Raw genomic sequence first — 26745 nt, forward strand, 5'->3', positions numbered from 1 at the left:
AAAGGGGGTAATATCTAGTTCCTCCTTGTTTATGTACCATACCCACTGACATGTTGTCTATCGCAACAATCCCAAGTGGAAGAGCGTCCTGGAATGCTTGCAACACAAAGCACTGCTCTCATCTCTAGGACACTGATGTGAGAAAGGGCCTCGTGATCAGAAGCGTCCATAGTCATTCTGACTAATGGTTGAGGAAGTAAAAGGGTCAACCTAACGTCACACGAATGGAGTATAGCCACCAACAAAGATCTTTTTTGCAAGATTTCATTAGCAACAGTTCTTGCATCAAACACCGAGTGGAAAGTACCCACTGGAGAATTCTCATGTGCAGATGTGCTAAGGGGATCAAAGTTATTGCTGCTACCATGGTCCTTAAGACTCTTGGAACTGTCTTTAGCGCATCCAGGAATATCTCCTTAGGGAAATCCCTGAACTCGCTGCTCTGCTCGCTCCATCTGCTGCATAAGAAATCAGTCTCATGGAGGAGTTGACCATTGAATTTAAAGGTAGAAAGCTGACAAGAAACTCTGACACCCCTTCAGCTACTGAACCCTTGGAGGGTATCTCCTAGCTCTTTCAGGAAACCTCTCTGTAATCTGAGTTATGGAATTCAGTGACCTAAGAGCAAATGTCGCTGAAGAAAAAATGCACTTTCCATATCTGTCCTTCATGCGAGACTCCTTATTCAGTGGATGGACAGAAGGAGAGTTCCTTCTTGGCGGCTGCCGCCACCACCATAGCATCTACTGGGACTCCCTTGGTTAGAAAATTTTTTCCCGGAGAGTTAATGAATTTATTTGGCCTCCGAGGAACCAGTTCTACAAAATATGGAGACTCCCAAATGGAGGAAGGGTGAGATTCAAAACCTTTCAGATATACAGACTCCTCCTCTGAAGGGTTTCTGGACTTCCAGCTGCCTTTCTGTTTAAGTATTTCCAAGATGTCTCCAAAGGAGACATCAGGAGGTGACCATGGGGACCCAACAGCTTCACTGAGGTCTGTATCTGAAGTGACAGACTCCTCTGGGGAGTCTAAATGCTTCCTCTTGCATAACACCTCTTCAGAGGGTAACTCTGGAGAGGTTGCAGAAGAGTGTGGGGCACCCAGTGAAGCATCCTGAGGCTTAAGATCTCCGTGTCCCTGTGGATGTAACAGTACAGAGGCAGACACCGGTACCTCTGGGAGTGGAGCTGCCTGTGGAAACAGCACTCTCATTTCCTCAAAAGCCTCCTGCCCCTGATCAGAGAAAACCACCAGCTCTGAAGAACTACAGGGAATCCCTGGAACCAAAGGGGGTGGCTCAGAGGCTGAGGTAGGAGACAGGCACACCCAAGACAGTGCCCTGAGAGGCAAGTTTGGATGCAATGACTGTCCGATCTGGCTTTCCTCCCCAGACCCGAATGGAGAGCATCAGCTCCTAGACTCCTTGAGTTCCGATGGAACCAAGGACGTCTGAGCAATGTTCAGATCTGATGATCCTGGGATAGGTCTCTGTTCCGACAGTTCCACCAAGATCATCTCTGGACATTCTGGCTCTGAGGTCAGATCGGAAGAGGAATCGATGCAGAAGAAAAGGATGTGGTTGGAACTAAAACCCTCAGGGTTGGATCTGATAACAGCTGGGTGAGCGCCGGTGTCCTTAACAGGCTTTGCACTACATGATCCATGTCACCATTGGACAGGCTTCTGAAAGATCGAGTCGAGGGGGCAGGAGATTTGGAGGGCTGGAGCAATGGTGACCTGAGAATGGGGGATATTGGTTCCAATTCAGGGGACCGGCTTCACAACTGAAACTCCACTGGCATCTAAACTGATGGAGCCAAAGTAGTAGGCCTCGCGGATCTGACAGCCTTAGGATCCAGAGAGGAAACTCTGGGCACCTTTTTAGATGGCTCAGATGGAGCACTGGAAAGATGAAGCCCTCTTATCTGACTTAGAAGAAGGAGACTGGCAAGACTTACTGAAAACGCCTGAAACATAAATGGCTCTGCACTTGGACCACTCCTGATTAAACTGGTACTGATACAACTATATGAATTGTTACCATAAATATCTGCTGCACAAAACTTAATTATATCACAACTCATCTTTTTTATCTTCCTTGTATCTCCATCCCTCCTTTTTTTCTTTGGGTTGCTCTAACTCTATCTCATCTTCCTATGCCCAAGATTTTGAACAAGTCTTTACACTAACAAATATTCTTATGCAAAACCTGACGATCTAAGCATACTACTGATACTGCACTGCATACACATGCCCGTAATTAAGAAAAAATATATACAACACATATAACCATTTTTAATCAAAACAGTTTGCAAATGATGCAAAGGCTGTCTGAATAATGGAACTGCTGCTCATGAATGTAACAGACAGTAAATGATGAAACAATGCAATTAATATCCATGATGTCTGTATAAAAAGAAGTTATGTGTTACCATAACATTCCGTCTGTGTTCATCTTCTTTCACTCATTACTGAGGTGTTCGGTTCCAAGCCCTCGGAACAGAGTCAGTCCTTTTTATCAAGCTCGCACCAGTGAAAAAAACTCTCGAGCAAAGTCCCTACCCAGAATGCCCATCTCCTTGCTATCTCAGATCAAGTTTGCTAGAGAAAGAGAAGTAACGCCGAGGCCACTTCTGCGCAAATACCCTAGGACACCACTTAGACCCAAAGCACCCCCCAGGAGCCTTTAGATGGGGAAGAAGGGTGTGATGTGATGAAAGATGATGAACAACACAGATGAAACGTTATGTTAAGACATATCTTCTTTATCTGATGTTAATCTTCTTTCGATTCAACACAGATGGGACAGAATCCCAAGGTACCTTGAGGTCCATGGGCGGCCCTTATGGAAGAACATTCCTAAGTACCAGTGAGCTGAAGGCAGCTCTCCCTATGGAGACCAAGACCAATTTGTAATGATTGATAAAGGTTTGAGGCTTAGCCCAAGTAGCTGCTGCGCAGAAGTCATCCATGGAAGCCCTGGAATGAAAAGCTACAGATGTTGCCATAGATCTAGTGGAGTGAGCTTTAACTTTTGGCATAGGTTCATTACTGAGGGAATACATGAAAAGTATGCAGTCCATTAGCCATTATGATAATGTAACCTTGGAACCAGCCTCTAATTCTGCCTCAAGTGAGCGGTTACCAATGCCATGCATTTTGTGAACACTCTGGGGGCTGTAGAAAGACCGAACGACAGGGCACAAAATTGATGACGACTGTCCCCTAGCCGGAAGCAAAGCAGACTCCTGGAGCATTTCTCCATCCTGATGTGGTAATATGTAGCCCAGAGATCTATCGAGCACATCCAACTGCCTTCTCTTAAAAATGGAAGAATGGACTGAAGCATGACCATCCGGAATTTGGATTGGGTGACAGACTTGTTTAAGCTGCTGAGATCCAAAATGGGTCTCCAGTCCCATGTCTTTTTTAGCACCAAAAAGAATCTTGAGTAAAATCCGGATCCACACTGGTCTGGTGGGACTGACTGGATGACCTTTTTGAGACAGCTTTATAATCTCTGAAGCAGCTTCTTCCTTTCGAATGGGTGGAACGTTGGAAAGTTTTCTTGGAAGGTTTGGTTGACAAAAAAGGGGAATGGTGTAACCTCTGGTGATGATACTATGCACCCAACGATTGGTGTTAATAGATTGCCAAGCAGCTTGGTGCAGACAGAAATGACCCACGACTGCTTCCAGAGGTAAGAAATCATGCTGCTCCTCAGAAGCACTGGTACGGCTGTCCAGAGAAGGAATCCTTGGAGCTTTGGTTATGAGAACCCCCTCTGCCTCTATATGGGCATCTTTCGGAATGGTTACCCCTTCTGCCCCTGGGGGTATCATCACCACGAGTGGCATGGAAAGGACTCAGATTTTTTGTGCCACATTTTTCCACTCCTCTGATTCCTGGAGAAGGTATGTTGAGGGTTGGAAAACTGTAGACCTACGGCAGACAGAGTCTTTCCGTCTTGCCCGCACTTGGTTAGTGTGTCCTTCACTTTGGAGCCAAAAAGGGATGAAGCTTTGATGGGAGCATTCAGAAAGGAAGACTTGAAGGGGTCTGCGAAGTAACAAATGTGCATCCAGGCATGACATCTCATAACAATGCCTGAAACTGCTGCTCTAGCTCCTCCTTGGCCCAGAAACTGATCTATGGAAAGGGAGTATTGGGTCCATGGTGCAAGATCTGCCAGCACCGAAGTCTCTAGTTTCAAGACCAGAAGTAAAGTGGTCAAATCCAGTGAAGTAGGTACAACGATCAGTGCTGAAGTGGCACTCGGAGCTAAAACGGTCAGTTCCAAAATGGCAACTAACGATGTAGTCGAGGGTGTGCCCTGAGCCAAACTGGCCACAGGTGCTGAAGTTAAAATAGGCATAGTAAGGTCTATAATCTGTGCCAGAGGCAAAATCAGTGCCGAAACTGGCGCTAGTATAGAAGGTTTTGAGATGCTCGGAGCAGAGGAAGACAGAGCCGTAGAGGCAGATTTATGCTACAAAGGCAATTTTGGGACCTTTGGTTTCACAGGCTTTCCCTAATCACCCGATGGTGAGAAGGGAACAGAGTGGGACCTCTGTTTTTAGTAGGAGTGGTTGAGACCTCCATCACAGAAATGGCCTCTGAAAAGGGAGACTTGAGTAACCCTTTCAGAATCAATTTATTTTTGCGCTCATTAAGAGTGCATTGACTGAAACTCTGACAAATGTCACACAGAGGGCTGCACCGAAAGGCGGGCCCACTTCCAAACAGTATACACAGTCATTGTGAGAATCACTATTCGGTAACTTGCCATTACATGAAGCACAATGCTTAAAACCTGAAGTACCTTTCTTATCAAACATCTTGATAGAGAGACACCACAGACCAACAGTATAATCCAATTAAAACAAAAGTCAAACACCGGTCAAAGTCGTCACAATTATAGCAATACAGTAATAGGTATTGAAAATAGAAAACACCTTACTAAAAACCAAAGCTAATAAGTTAAACAGGAAAGACAATACCAGCTATGGTATTGAAGGAATACCACAAAGGTAAGGGAGGAAAAGCAACACTAACAATAGTACTTGAAAGACTACCAACGGTAACAAATGGTAGAGTAAAGAGGGAAAAAAAAGGTCAGACAGAAGAAAATACACTAGAAATACTATCCGCTCAATAAAATATGAAGATATCCAAAATTTGCCACACAAATATCAAACAAAAGTTCCACTTAGCTGAGAGCTCGGTTGAAATGTGGCTTTACGGCTACATGGCAAATGAGTTCTAAGGTAACAGGGAGAAGGGCATTCTGGGTGCAGACATAGCTCAAGAGTTTTTTTGGATGGCACGAGCTTGGTAAAAAGGCCGACTCGGTCCCGAGGGTTCATCAGTGATGAATGGAAAGAAGATTAACAACATCAGATTACAGCTTTTCTCCTCGAGCATCTGGTGTAGAAGGGAATTGCTCCGTCAGACTTCCTGGTAAACAAATGTCAATAAAGTATTACTATGAACTACACAGGAGGACAAAATATCTGGGGAGAGAGTTTTGTGTCTGGTAAGGAGTCCCCCACACCTATCTTCTCCTGCACCTAAAGGGTTTGGTTCTCTTGTACTTAAACCAGGTACTAGAACAGCCCTACAGGATGTTTGACTCCTGTACCATAGAGGACTGTAGGCTCACACCAGAGTGTAACAGGGAAAAATGTAAGTGGTCTCCAAGTCAACATGAGGCAACAACAGATTCACACAAAACAGGCTTGGGCATGTTCTTGTTAAAGTTTTTTTTTGTTTTTTTATTTTATTTTAGGTGCAACTTGATTTGACAGGTGGGCAGTCACACCAAGATCCATCAAACACCAGCAAGAATAATACACTGACACTGTTAAAGGCTGAATAAGGGCAGCAACAACAGAAAATATAACTGTTCCCACAAAGCAAATAGGACCAAACTGCATAAAATATAGCAGAAAAAGTTTAAATTGTGCTAAACCTTTTTCTACAACCTGCAGTGTAGTACAAAGCACATACACAGCCATAGTACCAAGTAAAATAAACTTGATTAAATAGTGACAAAATTATGTTCTTAAACCAACACACACACACACACAGATATAGCAACATTAAACCAGTAGTAGATACTATAAGAATGAAGAGAGAAAAAATGCAGTACTTTCCAGGTAGAACTGCAAACTAAATTGGATAAACAGAAAAAAGATTCTTCGTGTTCAACTGACACTGCAAAATAAAGAAGTCATGTAATTACCATAACACTCCATCTGTGTTATCGATCTTCATTTATCCTGAACATATCGGTCTCAGTTCCAAGAACTGGAACCAGGTTGGCCGTTATAACAGCTCGTGAGAACAAAAAACTCTCAAGTTAAGTCCCTGACCAAAATGCCTCCTAGAGTACCTCAGACTGAGTTTGCAGCTATAAAGGAAGACAAGAGAAATAGTCCTATAAGAAAAATAGTCATTTAACAATTTTAGAGACTATGTCCAAGGTGATACAGAAAATAGATAACCAGGACTAGGTCCATTCCTCCAAGGAGTCTGTAGGAGGGCGGGGTGTCAAAAACACCCTTCCCCTGGAGACGAGATCCACTTTGTAATGAATGATAACACATAGACCACACAGTCAGTGTGCCAAACAGTCACAGCCCTTAAGGCCACACACAATGCCAGACACACTCGTCATTGGTGACTCCATAGTCAGACACACTGACGTCCCGCTCACCAGATTGAGAAAGGAGAAGGTCACAGTAAGCTGCCTGTTGGGCACTAGAATCCGCCACATAACGCAAGCACTCAGGTCTCTCAACAGCAGGTACAAGTATGACTCGGTCACTGTCCACGCTGGTGTAAACGACCTGAGACGTACCTCCTTGGACTACATGAAAAGAGACATTGAGGAGCTCTCTGATTATGTAGCCCAGGCAGGTATGACCCTGACCTTGAGCAGTATCCTACCTTCACCAAGAATGATGCCACAATACAGAGATAAGATGATCAGCTTTAATAATTGGCTTAAACTCTGGTGTCATTCAAAGGGGATCCAATGTCTGTCTGCCTGCCTGGGATGACATGCTGGACAAGCCACGCTGCTTCGCAAGGGACGGCTTGCACCTGTCACCACTGGGCTTCCGGACATTGGCAAAGGCTCTTGCCACCCCCATAGTGCCTTTTTTAGGCAAGGCTCAAATTCTAAACCTACCACCCTAGAACACAAAAAAGGAAAAAAACTAAAGGTAATGCTGCTCAATGCCAGAAGTCTCAACCTCAAGATGCACGCACTCGAGGCCCTTCTCAGTATGGAGAACATCGATGTCTGTGCTGTGACTGAAACCTGGTTCAAGGCTCCTGAGAGCACCCCAGCACTATCAGGTTTTACCTCATATCATGCTCCGCCCCAAAATCCGGACAACACCAAGAAAAAAGGGGGGGGGGTGTCCATATTCATCAAGGACACCCACACCTCAAGGTTGGTGGCAACGCACGATGCATCGGAGACCATCCAGGTGCAATTAACCATAGGCAAGACTGCTCTGCAATTTGTAGCATGTTACAGGCCACCCTCTCAAACTCAGGAACCTCACATAGCTTTCCTGAAAACACTGGGGGGATAAATGTATCTCCAAACACCATCATACTAGGTGACTTCAACTACCCTAATATAGACTGGGATCACTACTCAAGCCCAAACACTCTAGCCCAAAGGTTCCTGGAGTTCATAAACTCAAATGCCATGGAACAACTAGTCACCATCCCCACAAGAGGTGAAAACATACTTGATCTCATCATCACGAACATGGGATCACAATGTTCAACACCGGAAGTATACCCCTCACTGGTGAGATCAGATCATAAACTAATCTCACTGGAGGTCCTCATCCCGCCCCCACCTGAGATAAAAAAGACCACACTGAAGAACTTCTCAAAAGCCGACTTCACACTTCTAAAGACTAGTGTGGTCACCTTTAAGGCCACCGAGCCGGCGGCAAACATTACTCAAGCCGCTGAATCACTTACAAATGCCTTCTACCAGCACCTACAGGACTGCATGGATCAGGCAATCCCAAACAAAACAAAGACTCTTTGTACCAAAGGCAAGCGCCCAGCCTGGTGGACCCCAGCCATAAACAAGCTCTACAACAAAAGGAGGAAGCTACTACAAGATAGAGCAAAATCCTTAAAAGGTAAAACACCTCTGATCATTATAAGTAAAAAACTAAGAGCTCTCATAAAATCATCCAAGGCAAATTTTGAGAGAAAAATCGCTAAGGACTCAAAAGACAATCATAAGGCCTTCTTTAGCTATGTTAGAAACCTGGGAGGAAACTCCCAGATATGCTCAGAATTAGTTCAAAATGATGAGAAAATTACTGAACCTACAGACATTGCCAACATACTGGCTGACAGGTTCAGTGCAAACTCCCCCCCCCCCCCCCAAAAGGACAGATATCTATACCAGAGGATTGTAGCCCCCCAAACATCTCTAACGCCCAGGTGAGAACTGCTCTCTCCAAGGCGAAAAATACAGCATCCATGGGACCGGATGGTGTCCCCGGCTGTGTGCTCCATGAACTCAACGAGGAATTAAACCCGCAGTTAGGACAGCTGTTTAATCTTAGTCTCACCTCAGGATACGTACCCAAGGAGTGGCGCACAGCAACTGTGGTCCCACTTCACAAAGGCGGTGCCTCCACCGACCCTGGAAAAGTACAGTTTTGTACCTACCATAAATGTAGATGTTCGAAGATCCACATTGCTGCAGTCCTAACACTTGGGTAGTCCGCTGTCCCAGTCGGCCCGAATACCAAAGTATATGGCTGACGTCGGTCAAGGCGCATTAGTCTGACGTCAGAACGTCAGGGTACAAATGCGCATGACCGACGTCATATCCTCAGTCTTTTCTTGCCCCAGATGTCAGAAGACCCTAAAAAAGATAAGGCTAAAACCAAAAAACACCACACACTCCTGAACCAAATATATATACAATATATACAAATTTACAAGAGTATAACCTCACCCACACAACCACCCCTAAACACAGAGGGGAAGGAGGGAGGGTAAATTGGACTGCAGCAATGTGGATCTTCGAACATCTACATTTATGGTAGGTACAAAACTGTACTATGTTCTTCATACCACATTGCTGCAGTCCTAACACTTGGGTAGAATCCCAAAGCAGAGGTAAGGGAGGCTGGCAAATCATAAGGAAGCAGGAGCTGACAACATGCCCTGCAAAATAGCCGTGGCAAAACCAGCCCTAGATTTAGAGTAGAGAGGAAGGTGGTAATGCTTAGAGAAAGTATGCACTGAACTCCAAGTAGCTGCCTCCAAAATATCCTTAGTTGCCACCCCCCTTAGAAATGCTGTTGAAGTGGCAGCAGCCCTAGTGGAATGAGGCCTAATCCCAGCTGGAATCTCCTTGCCATGATGGGAATAACAAAATGCAATGCAAAACCCAATCCACTTAGAAATAGTTTGTTTTGACACAGGCTTGCCCTGAGAACTCATAGCAAAAGAAACAAACAACTGCTGAGACTGCCTAAAATCCTTAGTCCTGCTTAAATAATAACGCAACTGCCTGTGTACATCTAAAGTGTGCAAAATCTTTTCCCCCTTATTTTGGGGATCTGCATAAAAGGTAGGCAAATGAATAGTTTGGTTTAAAGCCACACTAGAAACCACTTTAGGCATAAAGGAAGGATTAGTACGTAAAGATACCCTATCCTTATGAAAATCAGGAAAGGCTCAACCGCCATAAGGGCCTGCAATTCAGACACCCTTCTTGCAGATGTAATGGCTAACAAAAAGCAGTCTTCCATGACAAATATTTCAATTCAGCAGTAGCTGCAGGCTCAAAAGGTTGTAGAGTGAGTTTCTCCAACACAAAATTGAGGTCCCAAGCAGGAGTAGGAGCTCTACGTGGGGGTCTTATATTCTTTGCCCTCTAAGAAATTGCTTGAACAAAGGATGAGAAAACAATGGTGGGTCACAATCATAGTGAGCTGAAATTGCTGCAGCATGAATCTTAATGGAAGAGAAAGACAAACCTTTGTCCAATAACTCAGTAAGATATTGAAGAGCCACACTCAAATTTGGCTCAGAAACATCCAAATCCTTTGCTGCACACCAAAATAAAAATCTCTTCCATTTTCCTGCGTACACTTTCCTTGTACTAGGTCTTCTGGCTTCCATAATCACATTCAAAACTTGTTGAGGAAGCTGAGACCTGCTATGGTTTAAAACAGAATATGCCAAGCTGTTAGATGCAGAGAGTGAAGCTTGACACTGAGCAGATGCCCGTCCTTCTGAGACAGTAGGTGTGGAATCAAAGGTAAGGGCCATGGAGGCTTCCTTACCAGACTCCTCAGCAATGGGTACCAGTGCTGCCGAGGCCAATCTGGAGCTATTAAAATCATCCTTGGCTTGTCTTGTCTGACCTTTAGAAGTACCTTTGGGAGGAGAGGCAGAGGTGGAAAGGCATACACATGAAGATTTTTCCAACTGAAAGAGAGAGCATCCACTTTCCAGGCTGTGTGATGAAACCTTTTCGTGCAAAACTTTGGCAGCTGGTGGTTTAGTGGAGAAGCGAACAGATCTATGTCTGGAGTTCCCCATGACACTGTCAATGTCTGAAATACATGAAGATCCAGTTTCCACTCGTGGGGATCCATGATTTGCCTGCTTAACACATCTGCTAAGGAGTTCTGTGCTCCTGGCAGAAACCTTGCTTGAAGATTCAGCTGCAAGCTTAACGCAGTCTCCCACAAAATCATTGCTTGCCTGCATAGAGGATAAGAATGTGTTCCCCCTTGTTTGTTGATGTACCACATGACAGTTGTGTTGTCTGTTAGAATCAACACCTGCCCTGGAAGAAGTAAATCCTTGAAAGCCAGTAATGCAAACTGGACTGCTAACATCTCCTTCATGTTGATATGTAGATGCTACAGTCTGGCAGGCCACTTGTCTTGTATCCACTTTCCATTCAGATGAGCTCCCCAAGCTGTGTCTGAGGCATCTGTCGTTAGAATCTGACTCGCCTCTGGCCGGGTCACAGAGAGTCCCTTGTTTAGGTGACATTCCTGAGCCCACCACAAAAATTCCTTTTGAATGCAAGGTATTATTTGAATGACAGTGTCCAAATCCTGGCAGTGCTGTGTCCATACATTTTGAGATACCATTGTAGCTTCCTCATATGCAGTTTGGCATTGGGAAGTACCAGAATACAAGATGCCATGAACCCTAAGGCTTGAAGGACTGTCCTTGCAGTCAGCCCGGACTGATGAGATAGTTGATGGAAGTAAAGAGAAAGATTCTTTTGTTTGTCCGGGGTTAAAAGGCCATCTGGGTTGCTGTATTCAGTCTCACACCCAGAAAGCACATGTCTTGAGAGGGTACTAGACTGGACTTTATTTCGCTCACAGAATACCCTAGGCATCTTAGCACTGCTATCACATATTCCAAATGCTGAAGAAGCACGTCCCTTCCTTGAGCCAGAATCAGGCAATCGTCCAAATAAGGATAGATTTGTATTCCTTTTAGCCTGAAGAAAGCTATCACTGGAGCCAGAACCTTTGTGAATACTCTGGGCAGTAGATAAGCCAAAGGGCAATGCAGAGAACTGATAATGAGAATTCCCAGCTCGAAAACGCAGATACTTCCTGCAAATTAGTCTGATAGGAACATGAAGGTAAGCTTCCTTGAGATCCAAAGTTACCATCCAGTGATCTTTGCCCAGCAGAGGTAGAAGCTGTTGTAACGTCAACATTTTGAACTTGGGAATGTCCAGATAAGTGTTGAGGATAGACAGATCCAAAATTGGTCTCCACGTGTTCCCCTTTTTTGGTACTAGGAACAGGCGAGAATAAAATCCTAGGCCCCTTTCTGGCACAGGAACCGCCTGAATGGCCCCTATTTGGAGCAACAGAGAAATTTGCTTGTGAGCCTCTTTCCTTTGTTGAGGAGGAATGTCTGGCATGCCTTTGAAAGGAGGCAAGGTATGGAAATAAAACCTGTAACCGTGGTGAATGATATCCAATACCCATCTGTCTTGGGTAATTAAACTCCAGTTTTCCTTGAAAAGTGCCAACCTTCCTCCCAAAGGTGCTGCCAGACGAGAAGATTCTGGCAGCTGAAAAGGCAGGTCATTGTGTCTGTTTACGAAAGGACTGACCCCTGCCCTCACCAGAAGACTGAGCAGGTGAACTCCCTGTTCTAGGCCTAAAAGAACCTTGAGCTCTGCCTCTACCACGTCTAGACCTACCCCTAGACTGGGAATCATAAGCAGGATATGTCCACCCCTTGGTAGGCCAATTTCTACTAAACTTCGGAGGCTGAACCTGTAAAAAATCTTTAACAGTCTGCATAGACTTAGCCTTGTCTTCCATTTTCTTTAGAACTGCTTCCACAGGCGAACCAAACAACACATCAGATTGTAAAGGAGCATCTAAAATCCTTGTTTTCACATGCTCAGCTAAATTCTGATCCCTCAACCAGGCGTGCCTGCGAAGAACCGAACCAGTGGCAGCCACCCTCGAAGAGGCCTGCACAGCATCAAAACCACATTGCAAAGAATGCTTACCCACCTGTTCAGAAACATGAACTAAATCCTGCAACTCTTTACACTCAATACCTTCCGCCAAAGCATCTACCTTAGACTTTAATTGTGAAAGGAGATAATTTTGGTATTTCAACATGTGAAACTGGCAATTCAAAGCTCTCATGGCCAAAGTGGAAGAAGTATACACTTTCTTTCCCCATCTATCCAAAGCCCTAGCCTCTTTATCTGGAGGAACAGGATTTTTAACAACAGAAGCCTTAACACCTTTAGGCCCCTGTGAAACAGTTTCTGGGTCTGCCCTAGGACTCTTAAAAGATACTTATGAGCTTCAGGCACCCTATAATATCTATCCGGTTTAACTGGAGCAGGAGGCAAAGAGTCAGGGTTCAGAGAAGCCTCTGCAAAACATCCTCTACCACATCTAGAACAGGAGGTATAGCTAAAGGCCTATGCTGGGGTAGAAACAAAAATTCCAAGCCTTTTCCTGGAATCAGAGAAATCCTGACCTTCCCATTTAAAATGCTCCCTCATGGAATGAAGAGTCTCTGAAAATGAAAAATCCTCAGGAGGAGAAGCAGAAGGAGTAGAATCATCTACATCAGAATCAGAGTAAGAGGAATACTCCTGCAAGTCTTCAGCCGAAGACTCAGAAGCATCCGAACACTGCTCAAAACTCCCAAGCTCAGGTTCCACCCTAGGCCTCTTATCAGGAGGGGGCATAGAACCTCTAATCATTGTAATCAAATCTTCTGCCATCTTAAGCATATGCTTCTTAGGTACAGATCCTGAAGAACTAGGGGTAACACCTGAAACCAAACCTGGCCTGCCCCTGGGAGAAGCCTTGGAAACAGCAGGGGAGGGCCTAACCACCTTAGGAAGGGAGGGAATAACAGCTACCTGAGAAGCCCCTTCCGCCTGGCCTACCTCCTGAGAGGTCACATCTTGTAGTAATAAAGTCTCTCGCTGGGATTCCAAAGAAATGTCTGGCTGAACCTCTGGCTCGACCGAGCCCTCTAAAGAACCAACGTCCGCACGGACGGTTCTTCCAGCCTAGGCTTTGCTGTTTTGTCCTTGCGCTTTTTGACGAAGCGGCCGGAGCATCCGACGGCATTTTATAATTACACCGCTTCCCAAAACTAACCTGGCACAATCTAATCTTCTCTTAATCGTATGCTTGTTAAATCTAGCACAAGAGCGACAGCCAACAACGCCGTGCTCAGGCCCTAAGCAAGGTATACACAAGGTATGGTAATCCCTATGAGGTATCTGTTTCCCACAAGAAATACAGTTATTCACTTTTTCTGACATCCGGTAAAATACTGAGGCAAGAAAAACCAAAATATTCCCCAACGGGTACTTAGCCAACTTGGATTCGGTCTGAAACTCCGACTTCGGAAAATCTCAGAACGCCAACCTGCACTTGCAAAACTGCTTCTGCATCGGACCATGCGGCAAAAAAGACTGAGGATATGACGTCGGTCATGCGCATTTGTACCCTGACGTTTTGACGTCAGACTAATGCGCCTTGACCGACGTCAGCCATATACTTTGGTATTCGGGCCGACTGGGACAGCGGACTACCCAAGTGTTAGGACTGCAGCAATGTGGTATGAAGAACATTTACCGTCCCATCAGCTTGACAAGCCTGATCTGCAAGGCCATGGAGAGGATCATAATGGAACTCATAAATAAAGACATAGGGGACTTGCAGACTTTGGATCCGGCCCAGTTTGGCTTTGTCAAAGGCAGATCATGCCTTTTAAACTTGGTTGACTTTTTTGAAACAGTCACCAAGGTCATTGATGAGGGAAAGGCAGTCCATACAGCCTACCTGGACCTGGCAAAGGCTTTCGACACAATACCCCACTTGGGTATCATTGAAAAACTCATCAGCTTAAATGTAAACCCATACATCACAAGATGGGCTGCAAACTGGCTAAGTGACAGAACCCACAGGGTCAGAGTTGCTGGCGCCATGTCAGACTAAAAGCCTGTCACAAGTGGTGTCCCACAGGGCTCAGTCCTGGGCCCACTCTTGTTCGGCATGTACTTTTCTGAAGTACAAGCAAATACAGGAGGGTTATGGCTGACAAAGTTTGCTGATGACTGCAAACTGGGCACCATAGTCGAAAACACATCTGACACAGATATCCTTCAGAAGGGTCTCACAGAAACGGATAACTGGTGCCAGAGCCACGGCCTAAACTTAAACGCCAAGAAATGCATAGTCATACCCTTCGGGAAAAACAAGGTTACCCCTAGCTACCATATAGGTGGCAATCCACTGAGCACAGAAGTAGTGATCAGGGATCTGGGGACCCAGGTTGACAGTAACCTATCGTTTGACACTCACGTTGCTAAAGTAGTTAGGAAGACCTTCTACATTGCCCACCTGATCATGAAGGGATTCACATCTAGATCAAGGGAGGTCATCGTCCCCCTGTACTCATCACTCATCAGACCAATGATTGAGTACAATGCCCCATTCGGAATGTATCTGACCCGACACCTGCAGCAGCTGGAAAGGCCCCAAAAGTTCCTCACCAAAAGGATAAAGGGTCTCAAAAATATGTCTTACGCTGCCCGACTGAAGAAACTGCAGCTCTATTCAGTCGCTTACTGATTGCTCAGAGGTGACCTGTGCCTGACATACAAGGCCATGTCAAACCCAGAATTGATGAACATGCTTCACCTCAAAAAATCTAGATCCCTCAGAACTACAAGGGCGGGAGACTTAAACCTTGACACGGTTATTAATAGGACGTGCTGGAAGGACAGATTCATCACCCAGAGACTCCCTTATGCTGTGGAACAAAATCCCGGTACATGTGAGGCAGAGCACCTCACTGGCCTTGTTCAAGAGAAATCTTGACCAATGGATGGGAGATCGCAGATATACCCCAGGGATTACCTCAGTGTCACTGCTTGACAGAGGCACACCAAAATAATGGGCATAGTTTTCTTCAAAATAAAGGGGTGGCGAAAGCCACGAAACTCTAGGCTAGGCTTATAAATGCCCTTGGGCAGATAGCCTAGTATGAACCTATGAACCTATGAATGTGATGTAGCCCAGGGTGCTGCTGCACAGATTTCATCCATGGAAGCCTTTGAGTGGACATCAGCATGGCTACTTGTCGAATGCGCTCTCACTGGAACTGGTAATTGGAGGTTTTTCTTATTGTAGATAAAGCTTATACATTCCCTTAACCACTTAGATAAAGTGACTTTTGAAACTGGTCGACCCATAGATTGACTTGAAAAAGAGACAAACAATTGGCCCGACTTCCTAAAGTTCTTAGTTCTACTGACGTAAAAACGCAATTTTCTCTGAACATCTCTTAACTATAAACAATATTCTCCTTGTTAGAAAAATGAGGAAAGAAGACTGGTAAATCAATAGTCTGAGTAATGTTAGTTTCGGATACTACTTTTGGAAGAAAGAACAGATTGGTTCTAAGCAACACCCTGTCCTTATCTTCAAAACCTTCACATATGATTTTTCATAAGGTGTGAACATCTGAAATTCTTCTTGTAGACTTAATGGCTACCAACAAAATAGTCTTCCATGAAAGAAATGTCAACTCACAAGTAGCCGCCAGTTCAAAAGGGGAAAGACCAAAGACTGTAGAACCACAGTAAGATTGCAGGGGACAAGAGGATCTCTATAAGGAGGTTTTAGCCTCAAAGTTCCTTTTAGAAAAACTTTACACAACCTATGTGAAACTAACAAATGCTCTTCAAAAGTAGTCATGAAATTTAGAAATAGCAGCAAGCTGAACTTCGATGTTAGAGGAAGCAGTTCCCTGTTTGAAAAGCATAGCCGAAAATTCCAAAACCTTTTCAGCTAGTGTGGAAAAGGGATCAACTCCATTATAACATGCCCAAATAGAGAATCTTTTCCACTTACTGTGGTACAGCTTCCTAACGGAAGGTTTATGTGAACCCAACAAATTTTTTTGAACTGGAGAGGATAAGTTATTTTGCCTGGCAATCAATGGAATTGGAGTAACCAAACTGTAAGCTTAAGTTTTTTTCAGATTAGGGTGTAGTAGACCCTGAGGATGGGACAGGAGGCCTGGATCTAGGTCCAGAGTCCACAGATGTTTAAGAAGATGAGGCCAAAGAAAGGGGAACCACACATGTCAAGGCCACAATAGTTTAATGCGAATCACTTTGGTCTTCAACCTGATGGCTTTCTTCAAGAAGAGAGGTATTAATTGAATGGAGGGAAGGCATACAGTAGTCCCTGAGGGACTACCCCTGCAAGGGGATTAAGGCAGAGTAGCTGCTGCACTTGTTCAGGGGTGATGCGACTAGGTCACAGCAAGACTGGACCCAGTGATGGAAAATCTCGCTCACCAGTCTGGAGACCACTTGTGAGGCAGGAGGATGCATCTGCTCAGTTAGTCTGTTATCACGTTTGAGCTTCCTAGGATGTGCATTGCTACCAGAAAGTGGATGGAGGATATCACTCACTGTCATACTCTGGCATCTTCTCAACATAGGGGGTAAGACTCGTTTCCTCCCTGTTTGACCTGTACTGACACGTTGTCTGACTGAACTGCAATTGTTCCTGGAGGGAGGACAGCTTGGAAGGCAATATCAAGAGCAATGCCCTCAGTTCCAGAACATTCATATCTATATTGGCCTCCATTGGGGACCAAGTGCCTTGGACTGTTCTGTCCAGATAATGCTCCCTCACCCCATCTGGGAGGTCACTATGGCCTTGGGTTAGGGTGAAACAAATGATCAGCCTAAAAGAATTTCCTCTGATTCCAGCCACCAGGATAAGTCCTTCTTGCAGCGGTTGGTAATTCAGATGAGATGCATCAAGGGATGAGCGAGTTTGGACAATTGGGAGGCTAGAAGCCATTGCAGAAATATCATGTGAAATCTTGCTAGTTAAACCAGTGTGATGGCCACTGCCATGGATCTTAGAGCCTGGAGAACTAATACAGTAGGTACACTGTCATTGCAGAGAATAACTTCTACTTGGGACCTTATCTTCTGCAGTCTGTGAAGAGGAAGGGAAGCTATGCAAGATGCTGTATTCAGACAGGCTCCTATAAACTCCAACTGCTCAGTTGGACTTGTTTGGGATTTGGTATGATTCAGCACTACACCTAGACGAGCACATGTATGTAGAATAAAATCTCTCTGTTCTAGTAGATGGCTGGTGGGAGCAGTGACAAGCCAGGCGTTTAAGTATGGAAACACACCGAATCCATGCAGTCTTAAGTGAGATGCTACTGCTGCCATACACCTGGTGAACACGCAGTGGGCTGTGGTGAGACCGAATGGCAGAGCTCTAAACTGGTAGTGATTGGCTCCCAGCCAGAAGCAGCCCAGGAACCTTCTGGAGTGCTTGTCCAGTTTTAAATGGTAATACGCGTCCTGGAGGTCTATAGAGCACATCTAATTATCTTTCCCTAAGAAGGGAAGAAGACTGAATCATGACTATTTGGAATTTTGTCTGCTGAACAAACATGTTCAAAAAGCTGAGATCCAAAACTGGTCTCTAGTCCTCTGTTTTTTGGCACCAAAAAGAACCTTGAGTAAAATCCAGATCCTATCTGGTCTGGTGGGACTTCTTAGATGACTTTTTTCTAGCAGCTTTTGAATTTCCAGAGCTGTCTGATCTCTTCGATTAGGTGAAATATCGAGGATTCTTCTTCCTATTTTTGGAGTGAGAATGAAGGGGATGTAGTAACCTCTGGCAATGATCCTTAGCATCCAAGCATCTGTGGTTATTTGTTGCCAAGTTAGCAGATGCAAGGACAGTCTTCTATCGAATGCCTCCAGAGGTAAGCAATCGGGCACCTTTCAGGAGCACTGATAGCATTTCCATCAGAAAGGATCTCTGGAACCCTGATTCTATAGGCCACCTCTGCTGCGAAGTCGGTGTGTTCCATTGTAGCTTCCCCATGCCCCAAGGGGAGTCACTGCCACATATGTACAGAAAAGGCCCTTGGGTTTTCTTAAGCCACATTTTTCCACTCCTCTGGTTTCTGGAATATCAGCGTTGGGCAGCAGAAAAATGTAAACCTATGGCAGATAGGGTCTTTCCATCCTTTTCACACCTGGCCAAGGTATCTCTGACTTTGGGGCCAAAATGGGATGATCTCTCAAATGCAGCATTGACGAAAGAAGACTTAAATGGCTCTGCAAATTCGCACAAGTGCATCCAGGCAAGGCTCCTTATAGCTAAGCCGGAATCCCTTCGGCTGCATGCAGAATGAGCCTCATGGATGAGTTATAGATTCCAGGACAGCAAGCTAGAAAGCTACTTTATCATTCAACCCCTAAGACACAGTCCCTGCAAGGGTATCCAAGAGTTCCTTGAGCAGATCCCTCTGGAGTCTGATGAAGTGTGCCATAAAGTTCAATGACCGTAAGGCAAAGATCAAAGACGAGTACACAAGCTTCCTGAACCTGTCCATCTCCCCTGACGCTTGGTTAGAGGGAAGAAGAGTGGAACTCTCTTTTGCAAGTTCCTCCTTCAATGCTGCCGCAACCACCATGGCATCTACTACTTAACCCTTGGTCCAGTGCTGATGGTCCTCTGGTACGGAAAGGATTCTGCCTGGTCTCCTGGGGATTGGCTCTACAGAATCAGGAGCCTTCCATGCCCACTGTGCAATTAATTTAATGAGATTGCCAGCAGGCGGGGTCACCCAAGAGGTAGAAGGGTGAGCAATGAAAGCTTGCAGGTACACAGACTCCTCTGAGAAAGGGTCTTTGGGCTTGCAGCCATCCTTCTGCTTTAATATTTCAAGAATGTCTCTAAAGGAGATGTCTTCTGGGGGTCACCAGGAGGAACCTTATCAGTCATCGAAATCAGAGTCCTCCGTGACCAATTCCTCTGGGGAATCTAGGTGTTTCCTCTTACACATCCTCTTCCGGGGCGCCTCTTCAGTGGGAAATTCTGTAGAGGTTTGGGAAGAGGTAAGACCCTGTGACAGGGATATCCTGCAGCTTCAATGCTAGCTGTTCAGGCATAGAGGGTGGTGGAAGCTCTGCACAATAGGGATTCCGGGGAAACTGCTCCGATTGGGAAGGAACTGGCTGAAAACCTGCCGAGGCCAAAGCCTTCTCCATGACCTAGAATGCAGGACCCCCTGAAGAGGGACGAGAGCCCAGAACCAGGAAGGGCAACCTTAGAACTCTGGTCCCACCCAGCTCCGAGGAGACCACTACTGAGATCGAGGAAGAGTCCATGAATGAAGTAGCAGAGCTATGAGCCCAGCAGTCCACTGGTTCCAAAGAAGTCGAGGGACTCAGGGCAAACACTGGTGCCGAAGGCACAAGAGCTGTTGGCACCAGACCAGCCGTAACGGGAGAAATCAGAGTCATGGTCTCTAACACTTCAGTGGAGGTTAGAGGAGGAATGACTGTTGGAGTCCTTGGAGAGAAAATTCCATCTCCAAAAGACAGTGAAATCTGGGAAGAGGTTGAAATACCCCTAGCCACAAGGAGCTGATACACCAACCTCACAACTTCAACTTCTGTCAGACTCCTAGAGGAACAGACAGATAAAGCTGAGGGAGATTCCAGCCTCTCTATATATATTTAAAAAAAAAAGGCTTGGAAAGTGTCCAACAAAAGAATCTCTAGAGGGGGAATACCTAATTTTGGGAAATGAAATAAAACTTTGTTCCGAAGTTAATGACAGCACCATGGACAAAAACAGTTCAAATTTGAGACCACACAGTAGAAGGAACCAGCACTGATGAGGAATTCACATGAACTCTCAGCAACCTGTGGTGCAGAGCTGGTCACTACAGATGGTGCTGAGGAATTCGGTTCCACAGATTTGTTGGCAGTTGACTTCGGTTCCACAGACTGTGTGGGAACAGTAGATTTAGCTCTCGTGCCAGAGCCAAGGGAGATGCTAGCACTGACAGACTCCTCTTCTTTTCATCCCAATAAACTGACACATCCGAAACCAAAACTTGTAAAAGAAAACCAGGCTGTAATCCCTCGACCTGAACGTAGCTGAAACGAACAACCCAGAGGAAGCTCTGTTTGCGAAAAGGTCAACTTGCAAAAAATACAAGATACAAACCGAAAGTTTGACTTAGCGCTTTCACCTTTATTTGTAATAAGGCTTCATCAGAGTGATGACTCTGATGAAGCCTTATTACGAATAAAGGTGAAAGCGCTAAGTCAAACTTTCAGTTCGTATCTTGGATATTTTTGCAAGTTGACTTTTTCGCAAACAGAGCTTCCTCTGGGTTGTTCGTTTCAGCTACGTTCAGGTCGGGGGATTACAGCCTGGTCCTCTTCTTTTCATGTTCTATCTTAGAGGAAGAGGATGATGATGGTGAAGACATCTGATTGTTAAGTCCGAGGCTGACTGGACAAAGCCTCATCAAAAGAAGTCTTAGACCATACAAAATTAGTTTATTTTTTTCTTTTTACGAGGGCCCAGTGACCAAACCCTTGACAAACAGCACAATCATCTTGTAAATGCACTGTGTCCAAGCAGTACACACAAGATGAATGCCCATCAGAAAGTACAGTTGTGTACCTACCATAAATGTAGATGTTCGAGTGTATTCACTGTTGCAGTCATTACACTTGGGTTATCCTGCTGGCAGGCAACCCTCAGTCGGCCTGAATTCCAAACTCCTGGTCCGGCGTCGGTTGCTGTCGCCTCTTCCCTGACGTCAGTGCGCCAGGGGTATATAAGATGCAGCCGCCATTTTCTTCAGTTTTTCTTGCCCCAGATGTCAGGTGCCCCCAAGAAGGTAAGCAATACATATTGCTAATAAAAACATACAGTAAAATAAAAACAATACCTGCATCTGCAAGCAAATACACCACACAGGTTGTATAGGATAGAGAAGTATAGATAAGTCCCAGCAAAGAAAGGGGGATGGAGGGTGGGTAACCTGGACTGCAACAGTGAATACACTCGAACATCTACATTTATGGTAGGTACACAACTGTACTAGGTTCGTGTTTCACTGTTGCAATCATTACACTTGGTTTGAATCCCAAAGCTGAGGTAGGGCAGCTGGGTCTAAATAGGATTAGGAGTGGCTATGAGGCCCTGCAGAACTGCAGTGGCAAAGCCTGCTCTGGATTTAGAGTAAAGAGGTAAGTGGTAATGCTTGGTAAAAGTGTGCACTGAACTTCAAGTTGCAGCCTCCAAAATTTCCTTGGTTGTACTCCTCTGAGAAAGGCTGCTGAAGTGGCTGCTGCCCTGGTAGAATGTGGCATAATATTCTTAGGCACTGACTTGCCATGCTGTGTATAGCAGAAATTAATACAGTGTCCTATCCATTTTGAAGTAGTCTGTTTTGAGATAGCCTTTCCTTGTGATCCTGCAGCATATGCTACAAACAGTTGCTCAGTTTTTCTGAAAGCTTTTGTTTTGTCCAAGTAGAAGCGTAGCTGCCTGTGTATGTCCAAAGAGTGCAGAAGTCTCTCTCCTTTATTCTGGGGATTTGGATAAAATGTTGGCAAATGAATGGTTTGGTTAAGAGCCACACTGGATACTACCTTTGGCATAAATAAGCATGTGGAACTGGCAGTTTAAAGCCCTTACAGCTAAAGTAGCAGAGGTGTAAAATTTTTTCCCCCCATCTGTCCAGTGCTCTAGAATCCCTATCAGAGGGAACAGGGTTTTTTGCAGTGGAAGCCTTGACCCCTTTGGGACCCTGAGAAATAGTTTCTGGATCAGCAGCAGGGTTTTTATAAAGAAATGTATGAGAATCTGGAACCCTGTAGTACCTATCTGGCTTAACTGGTGCAGGGGGTAAAGAATCAGAAGTCAAACTGGATTCAGAAAAAACATCATCAACAATATCTAGTACAGGGGTGATAGCAAGAGGCCCTGTGCTGAGGAATAAAAGAAAGTCTCTGAGCTTTTTCTTGGATTCTGAATAATCCTGGCTCTCCCAATGGAAATGTTCCCTCATGGTGTGCAGGGTTTCCTCAAAAGAGCAGCCCTCAGGAGGAGAGGTTGAAGGGATTGATTCTTCAGCAGAGTCCTCATAGGGAGAGAGAGAATACCCCTGTTCTGAAGAGGAGTCAGAAGAAATAGAAACCTGGTCAGAAGAGTCATAGTCAGTGTCTTGCCTAGGCCTTTTATCAGGAGGGGGATGGGAGCTCTTGACCAAAGTAATTAGGTCCTCGGTCATTTTGAGCATCTGTTTCTTTGGCATGGATGAGAGTCCAGGAGAATGCTGTACTTGTTTCTTTGTCTTTAAAGGTGTTTTAGACTTTGCCCTGGCTGTAGAAGAGATCTTGATAGTAAGCTGTGTAGGTCTGAAAACACCCTCAGATGCCGATGCCTGCTCAGCGGCTCTGGACCCATCTGAGGGAATTGTTTCCGTAAGACAAAATACCTTCAGTTTCCAGAGGCCTAGCTGTCTCCATGTGGGAGTCAGAGGCGGCCTGTGGCTCTGAGGTAGCGGGTGTCAGAGGCTGTGAAAGCGCCTCACTGAAAACCGGTGAACGGCCTAGAAGAGGCTTCGTCGTCGGTTTTGGACCTCGGATGCATGTCTTTTTCTTTGTCCTTGCGCTTTTTATGGACTCTGGTCGTCGGTTGTTCTGACAGCGTGATACAGTTAAACGTTCGGCCAAAGTAATGTAAAGCAAAATCGGACAGACGCTTAATAGTGTGTTGGTTGAATCTAGCACAAAACAGACAACTAGCAATGTCGTGGTCAGGGCATAGGCAAGGAATACAGTAAGAATGAAAATCCTTATGAGGTATTTGCTTCCCACAAGAAATACAATTGTTAACTTTTACTGACATCGGTCTGGAGCAAGAAAAAGTTTCCCCAACGGGGTACTTCGCTTTATTGAAGACTTCGGATCTGAAATTCAAATTCGAAAATCTCAGGAGTTGGCCGACCGGCACTTGCGAACTGTTTTGCTTCAGGCACCGCGCGGCAAGAAAGACTGAAGAAAATGGCGTCGGCTGCATCTTGTATACCCCTGGCGCACTGAGGTCAGGGAAGAGGCGACAGCAACCGATGCTGGACCAGGACTTTGGAATTCAGGCTGACTGTGGGTAGCCTGCCAGCAGGATAATCCAAGTGTAATGACTGCAAAAGTGAAACATGATGAAAATCAGGAGAGGACCCAGGACTGAACTCTGTGGTGCTCCACTTGTCACTGGTCTGAAGTCGGATTTGGAGTCTGCTACTTTCACAGTGTGGGTTCTGTCAGTGAGCCAGTTGGCAACCCATCTTGTGACCTATGGATTTATACCTAGTTTAGTGAGTTTATTTATAATTCCAGAGTGGGTGATGGTGTCAAAAGCCTTGGCAAGATCTAGATAGGCTGTGTGAACTATCTTACTCTTGTCTACGGCTTTGGTGACTGCTTCAAAAAAGTCCATCAGGTTTAGGAGACATGATCTGCCTTTTACAAACCCGAACGGGGGGGGGGGGGTCCAGAGTTTGGAGATTACCAATGTCTTTGTTTCTAAGTTCCATGACGATACATTCCATGGCCTTGTAGACCAGGCTCGTCAGGCTAATGGGGCGATAGTTCCCGGGGTCCTTGGTGGCTTCCCCCTTGTGGAGTGGGATAACCGTCGCTGTGCGCCATTCAGCTGGCACAAAGCCTGAGGTGAGGCTATGATTGAACATGGTGCCAGTTCATTCTGTAGTTTGTGTAGAACGCAGCCTGGGATGTTGTCTGGTCCCATGGATGTTGTGTTCTTGGCTTTGTAGAGTGTGGCTTTTACCTGTGCAGCCATGATTACAGGAACTCTGCATTCTTCCAGTATAGAGATGGACTCTTTAGGGGGTGAGAGGTGGGTAAAGTTGCCACTGAACCTATCTTACAGGAATGTTGGCAATATCAGTTGTGTCTGTATATTTAATGCCATTGTGCTGTAACTCAGAGCAGATCTGAGTGTTGCCATTGAGATTCTTGACATAGCTATAGAATGCTTTGTGGATGTCTTTAGAATCAGAGGCAATTTTGTTTTCGTAACTAGCTTTGGAGGATTTTATCAAGGATCGCAGCCTCTTACTGAGGCTGACCAGGGAGCTCCTCCACTCATGGGATTTTACTCTCTTTTGCAACAGTTTCTTCCTTCTGTTGTACAGTTTGTTTATGGCAGGGGACCACCACATTGGCTTGAGAATAACGTTCAGCAGGAGAACGTTGTTTTAAAAGAAGGAACTGAACAGTTTATGTAACATCAGAAACAAACAAACATTCTTAACTACAGCACACAAATGCTAGAATGGCTTTTTAATATCCTTCACTTGCTACAACATGCAACTCAACAGAAAGGCCACTTAGGCATGACAGTATTCCCTCTTTTCCAGGGAAATGTAGCAGTAAAGTATATGTAATTCACTGCATATCTAGGATCTTTATTTTTACACAGTGCAGGAGCCTAACATATCTGCAAAGCTGTATTTATCTTTACTTTACTGAGCAATGCATGTTTATATACCTTGTTTTTTGGTGATTGATGTGGTCCATAAGTCAGACCGCGATTTCTTCTTTTGACTGCTGTGGTCAAGATGAATATGAACCTGTTAACATAAAAATATGCTTTAGGTAATGCAGTTCAACAAAAACAAAGCAAAAAGGTAGATTCATCAGCAATATAATTACTGTTTATGTGTACTATTTTCATTTAACACTGATAAGAGTATTTCTTAATTCACGGATGTTCTTTCTGTTAAACAATTCACATGGCAAAATACCTACATATACAATTTGCCACAATGGTTCCCCTACATCTTGCAAAGTTAACCCTCAGTGAAGGTTCACCAGATGAAAACAACCAGCAGACTCTTCCAATCAATGATACATTTTTTAAAAAGCTATATTTTCAGAGAAGCAACTAACCACACCAAAACCTCTATACAAGAAATACACACATGCACAAACAAAGGGAAAAAGATGACACAGTTATCACTGCTGACACGGAAACTGAAACTGCAGTGCCATTATTTTTCTAGGGAGAAATACAAGAAGGTAGCCTAAAAAAGTACAGTTGTGTAAGTAAACTTACCATAACAGCAGATATTCCACTGATCACTGCTGTTTATATACCTTGGGTTAGATGCTGCACAGGATGTAACAACTTGCCAGCTTCCAAAGCTTCAGGGTACATTCCACACACCAAATTGTTAGCTTGAGCTGGGCTGACTAAAATGACAGGTTTGGGTGCCACGCCCTTTACAAGCTTTCAATCCATCTGAGAGAGGGAGGCTAAGCCCTGACAGGATGTTGTGAGGAAAAAAAAATACAGGACTACATCCTGGCATAAAAAGACACCAAAAACATGAGGAGGATGGAGGGAGCAGCAGCAGTGATCATTTGAACATCTACTGTTTTGGCAAGTTTACTTACACAACTGAACTATGTTCATAGGTTCACACTAGGCTATCTGCCCTAGGGCATTTATAAGCCTAGCCAGAGTGTGTTTGGCTTTCGCCACCCATTTTAAATTAATTTTGCTATGCCCTTTTTCGAGGTAAGTATGCTGTGCCTCTGTCTAACAGTGACACAGAAGTGATACCCGGGGTAAACCTACGATCTCCCATCCACTCATCAAGATTCCTCTTGAAGAGAGTCAATGAGGGACTCTGCCTAACCTGGACTGGGATTTTATTCCAGAGTGAAGGGTGCCTCTGGGTTATGAATCTGTCCCTCCAGCATGCCCTATTTATTTCAGTGCTGAGATTCAAGTCTCTCAAGCTCGTAGCTCTATGGGATTTGGATTTTCTGAGGTGCAGCATGTCCATTAATTCTGGGTTTGACATGGCTTTATACGTCAGGCACAGATCGCCTCTGAGCAGGCGGTATGCCACTGAGTAGAGCTGGAGTTTCTTTAACCGGGCAGCATATGGCATCTGTTTGAGCCCTTTGATCCTCTTGGTGAGGTAATTTTGGGGTGTTTCCAGTTGCTGCAGGTGTCTGGTAAGGTACATCCAAAAAGGGGCATTGCACTCAATTATGGGCCTGATGAGGGATGAGTAAAGAGGCACGATGACCTCCCCTGATCTAGATGTGAATCCCTTCATGATTAGGTGGGCTATATAAAATGTTTTTCTAACCACTTTGGCCACGTTGTTGTCAAATGAGAGATTGCTATCAACTTGGGTCCCCCGATCCCTAATTACTTCTTCCGTACTTAATGGATTACCACCTATGTGGTAATTTGTGGGCACTTTGTTTTTGCCAAAGGGGATGACTATACACTT

The 26745-nt window shown here is 44.9% G+C and overlaps 1 protein-coding gene across 1 annotated transcript in view; it reads right to left on the reverse strand.

The window, feature by feature from the left end:
• Positions 1–26745, reverse strand: part of RTEL1 (regulator of telomere elongation helicase 1) — a gene marked incomplete in the record, with an annotated part of 4697248 nt that overhangs the window by 3416313 nt on the left and 1254190 nt on the right. The window contains 1 exon segment of the mRNA XM_044056976.1: positions 24984–25065. Within this exon segment, the coding sequence (XP_043912911.1) occupies positions 24984–25065 (82 nt within the window).

Source organism: Protopterus annectens, chromosome 14.part0, assembly GCF_019279795.1.
Source record: "Protopterus annectens isolate FY-2018-M chromosome 14.part0, PAN1.0, whole genome shotgun sequence".
Taxonomy (NCBI): Eukaryota; Metazoa; Chordata; order Ceratodontiformes; family Protopteridae; genus Protopterus; species Protopterus annectens.